Raw genomic sequence first — 4,847 nt, 5'->3', positions numbered from 1 at the left:
TCATCCACCTCGTTATGCTGGAAATGCCTTCCGATCATTTTGCAATCTGGAAAATTTTAACACTATTATGCATGATGTCATAGCTCAATTTAACGAGTGTTAAAACACGAGACGTAGCTCATGTTAGAGAGGACGTACGTATAAACTGGGGATACAAACAAGTGAAGCAGATGCCTTTAGGGGAGAATAACTAAGCTGAAAAACTCAGATGTACACTTTATATAAAAAGATTACATTGTATTATGAACAATCCATCAATAGGGCGATTTTGTCAAAAAAAAATAAAAAAATAAAATTCCCCCTTTTTTTTTTGCAATGGCAGGGGAATGTGTTCCAATTTGCAGAAAGGCACATTACAGGAGAAAAAGGGAACGCCTGGGATGCGAGAACTCAAACATGTTAACCATAATACCATATATAATACGTCATTTTCAGAGGCGAATGCAACCTTATACTACCGGATTCATCTGAACTCGGTACTTTCAACGCGAAGTATAAATTTATGTATAAACGTTCCTAAAATTGCAACAAGTGGTAGGTGTAAATATATAATTGTCAAAATATATAATAAATCAATGCTAAGAATCTTAAAATTGAATACATAAAGTAAAAATTTTGAATCTGCCTCCGAGCATCATAAAAATGTAAAAGTAATTTCTTTTATTTGATAAGAGGAATGGGTGGGATGCCAGAACTTGACATTGTTAAACCAACGTTGTTGAGTCAAGCCATGTTATAATAGCAACTTTATAACATGGATCAGCCTTATGCTTGATTGCCTTCCAATCTGTCATTTTTCTTTACTTTAGAATCAACAGGAGACTTCCAAATCTGCCTGTCAACACCTTTTCTTATAACTATATTCTTTAACTCTTGAAGGGACCAGTTCCTCCAAAAAGGTGTAATGTCAATAAAGCAGTCATAAGAATTACACTGCCTCTATAACCTTTTGGCACTTGAAAACATTCAAAGCTAGTGCTAGTAATACTAATACAAAAAAATGTGCTTTGTTTACGAACTGATGCCTTCCTTTATCAGAGGCAGATGCAGCCTTATTTACTGGTTGGTTCAACTCAAATGCGCACTGGATTCAACGGCGAAAATTAAAAGATTGAACTCATCAAATCTAAATTCTGGATCTGACCCTGCTTCCTTTCCTATACAGATGATTCTTGGAAATGCGATTCTTGAATCAATATAGTAACTACTAGTAAAGCAATCAAACAGTAAACACCCAATGCAAAGTATGTTGTAGTATCGCTATTAGTATTTAACTTCTCCCATGAAGAGAAGATTGGGATTGTATTACATGATCTAGAGCTTGAAAACAGGTTGCTGGTTTATCATCTGCAACTACATTATATTCCTAACACAAATAAAAAGCTCCTTACTATACAACAATTATCTTATCAAAACAATTAACCAAGAAAAGATTGGGATTGTATTACATAATCTAGAGCTTGAAAACAGGGTGCTGGTTTATCATACTGCAAATACATTATATTCCTAACACAAATAAAAAACTCTTTACTATACAACAATTATCTTATCAAAACAATTAACCAAGAAAAGAAAAAAGAAGGAAAGAAACAGGAAAATGTTAGTGAACCTTAATCACAACAAATTGGACATCGTATAAGTCCATTCTCATTACAATCCGGGCATCGTTGGAAGCCATATTCATCTTCCTCCTCAATTTCCAATTCGTCGTAGTCTGCTTCATAGTAAATTTTACAACTCCCCGAGCATGTCTCACACGGCACAAACCTAATATCTCCACAGGCCTCACAAGCTAAATTTCCAACAACACTACCACCACCACCACCATCCTCTATCCGTTCACAATTCTCTACTAACTTCTCGAGGTTCCCATCCTCGTTGATTCTCCGTATTTCATCAGCCCCACCAATGTACTTTTTTCCCAAAAACACCCTTGGTAATCCTCCTCCAGCATATTCTTTCCCCATTAGTTCTTTCAACTCCTCCTTGAATCCTGAATGCATTGAAACATCTCTCTCATCAACCTTAACACCTAGTCCCTTTAGAATCACACGAACGTGACAACAATCCTCGTATGTTTTCCTCACCCCTCTTAAGCTCGTAAAGTAAATTACTAATTTGTCCTTCTCATGAGGCAACACCAATTTATACTCTCTTAGTACTTCACATCTCTTGGGGTGTAGCCTTCCGGGCCATTGTGCTTAGATTGTCTTAGAAACCCGAGCTTCCAGTACTTCTCCATTTACCTCATCATTCGGTCCGTGCATGGTTTCGATAATTAATGGCTTTAAGTGAAAAGGGTTAGCTGGTGGAAGATCTTCGAGTGCTTTTCTGAATGTGGAAATCACTTCAGGATCAAAATCAGATATTATAGACGTGCTAGTTGAATGTAAACTAGACTCATTATCAGCCATTTTAGGCAAGTCATCGCCATTTTCTTTAGGCTGATCATCAAGAAAAGATATTGTATTAGGAGAAACAGTGAAAGAGAAACTAATATCTTTGCCATTTTCTTTAGGTTTAAGAGGAGTAATATCTTCAAGACCTTCCATTAATTCCCAAGCATTAATAGTTTCTGGCTCACCTGGTGGTGTTTTTACTGGTGTTTTAGGAATAACCACTTTTGGAATTTTCTCATTGATCATTTGTGACCATGTTTTTGCCTCAATCAACAACTCATCTTTCGTTGCGTGGTAGTCATCGATTTCGAATGCAAAATGATCATCCCTGAGACTTTGACTCAAGTTCATTGAGTCAAGTTTCAATGATCCTAATGTTGAAGATGTTAGACTCACCATATGTTGTTGTTCACTCTCATTAATATCTTTCTTTTTTGGTATGTACATTGAGTAACTTCTCCTTACAGGGGAATATGGTGTATGACAATTTTGGCATACTTTTGGCTTTGAAGTTGCACAACCCATTATTGCAAATGGAAGAAAATGAATGGTGGGTGAAAGAAAGAAGTGAATCAAATTGTAATTTATGTGGGCTGGGGTGGACCTAGGGTCATCATCGGTGCGGATTCTCGGGAACTCAGTAACTTTTGCGCAAATCCTGTATTTATATTAAAAAATTGATTAAATATATAAGAACTATCTGTTGGAAACCTAGTAACAAAGCAATACTGAAACTTGCTTAAGGTTGGCTTGCTTTTGGAGGGGGGTTCGATTTCCTTTGGGCAAATATAAAGAATTTCTTTTTTTTTTTTTTAATTTGAGTTTATTGGGAACCTATAAACTTCAAATTTTGAATTCGGTACGTGGGAATGTTGATGCAAGTAATATGGGAAGAATAAATAAGAAGAACATTCCCAGAAAATAATTAGCTGGATGGATAATTAAGAAGCCAAATCGAGGAATTAAAAATGAAGGGTAATTCAGAATACGAGGTTAATTGTACCCCTTCTTATATTTAAGAAAAAATATTATAAAAGAGAGATCGGTAGCTTCTGATGATATCTGGGAAAAGGGGTACTAAAATCTGCATCAATGGATTGGTTATAAAAGGAAAAAAAAGGTAAAAGCCTTATCATAATTGATAAGATGACAAGAATATTTAACAAGAAGACAATGTCAAAGTTGATACCTTTAAAACAAAGACAATAAAGTTTCAGATTGATCAGAATATGAATAAGAAGATAATGAAGAAAAGCAAGAGAAAAATAGGAAAATATTGCGAGAGAGAAGGAACAAAGGGTAAGAAAAACGGAATTCTCTCTCTCTATCTGTGTAAGATAATTGGTGGGGTTTTCTAAGTAGAAAAAGAAGGGAAATGGACAAAACCAAAAGAGACCCTATCAGTTGCTAGAATGGAATTGAGTGGTGAAAAATTAATCAACTTTTGAGTCAGAAACTCATCAAAATGTTAACACAGAAGTTTTGGTTTGAGTCATGCTGGATACGAAATCTCGCCTTTGTCAGAGTGTGTTTTACTTAATATTAGATTTTTCGGAACAAATCTGAATTTAACGAGGCCCAATTCAAGTAACAGACACTGATGAAAAATAAAAAATAAAAAAAAAGAATTTTTACATACTGTAGCTAACTATAAGAGGTATTTAAGTATCATAATTGAAGTTTAAATAAATTACAATCCGTAACTATATTGTGTATTCAATTTACTGCTCATAGCTATATCGTATTTATCCTTCTCCCAGATCCAGTGTATTCTCATATCTCCCTCTCTCTTCTTCCTCACTCCTGCCTTCTCCCTCACCCCTCTCATTGTATGCCTCGCCGGAGTTGGTGTATTGGCGGCGAGCAGCGATGCAACAAGCCACAAACAACGGCAACCCTAGGAGGTGATCAGGGGTAACTCCGTCGCGTCAACAACAGCATAAACACCACGCCGCCCTTGAAGAAGAAGACCTAGACGATAATGTTTTTCTCGAAGAAGACCTAGACGACGATGTTTTTCTCGAAGAAGACCTAGACGACAGTGATGTATTCGAGTGCATTCGTCGATTTGAGTGTATTTGTTCAATTTCAAGAGAAACTTTTACATCTCTGACTGGAATCCATGGCTTATTTTCCTTCTTGTATCTCATATCTGAGTATATTTTATTTCTTGTATCTCCATATCTGAGTGTATTTGAGTGTATTCGAGTGCATTCGTCATTTTTTTAGTGTAAATATTTGAGAGTATTTGTCGATTTGAGTGTATTTTCTCAATTCCAGAGGCACTTTTACATCTCTGGCTGGAATTCATGGCTTCTTCTCCTTTTTGTATCTTAGATCTGAGTGTATTTTATTTCTTGGATCTCAATACTTGAGTGTATTTAAGTGTATTCGTTATTTTTTTAGTGTAGCTATAAGTTATATGTATTTGACTGATTATATTTTTGG

At 35.6% G+C, this 4,847-nt stretch overlaps 1 protein-coding gene across 1 annotated transcript; it reads right to left on the bottom strand.

Moving 5' to 3' along the window:
* Nucleotides 1-1,401: 1,401 nt before the first annotated feature.
* Nucleotides 1,402-3,887, bottom strand: LOC132037387 (uncharacterized protein At3g28850-like). The gene is made up of 2 exons (XM_059427893.1): nucleotides 2,220-3,887; nucleotides 1,402-2,171 (listed from the first exon to the last, which is right to left on the bottom strand). The coding sequence occupies exons 1-2, from the start codon at nucleotides 2,922-2,924 to the stop codon at nucleotides 1,611-1,613; spliced, it is 1,266 nt and encodes a 421-aa protein (XP_059283876.1). The 5' UTR covers nucleotides 2,925-3,887; the 3' UTR covers nucleotides 1,402-1,610.
* Nucleotides 3,888-4,847: the final 960 nt, after the last annotated feature.

Source organism: Lycium ferocissimum, chromosome 11 (genome assembly GCF_029784015.1).
Source record: "Lycium ferocissimum isolate CSIRO_LF1 chromosome 11, AGI_CSIRO_Lferr_CH_V1, whole genome shotgun sequence".
In the NCBI taxonomy this organism is placed as follows: Eukaryota; Viridiplantae; Streptophyta; class Magnoliopsida; order Solanales; family Solanaceae; genus Lycium; species Lycium ferocissimum.
Note: the sequence above shows the minus strand (reverse complement) of the source record. Positions and strands in the feature narration are given on the sequence as shown.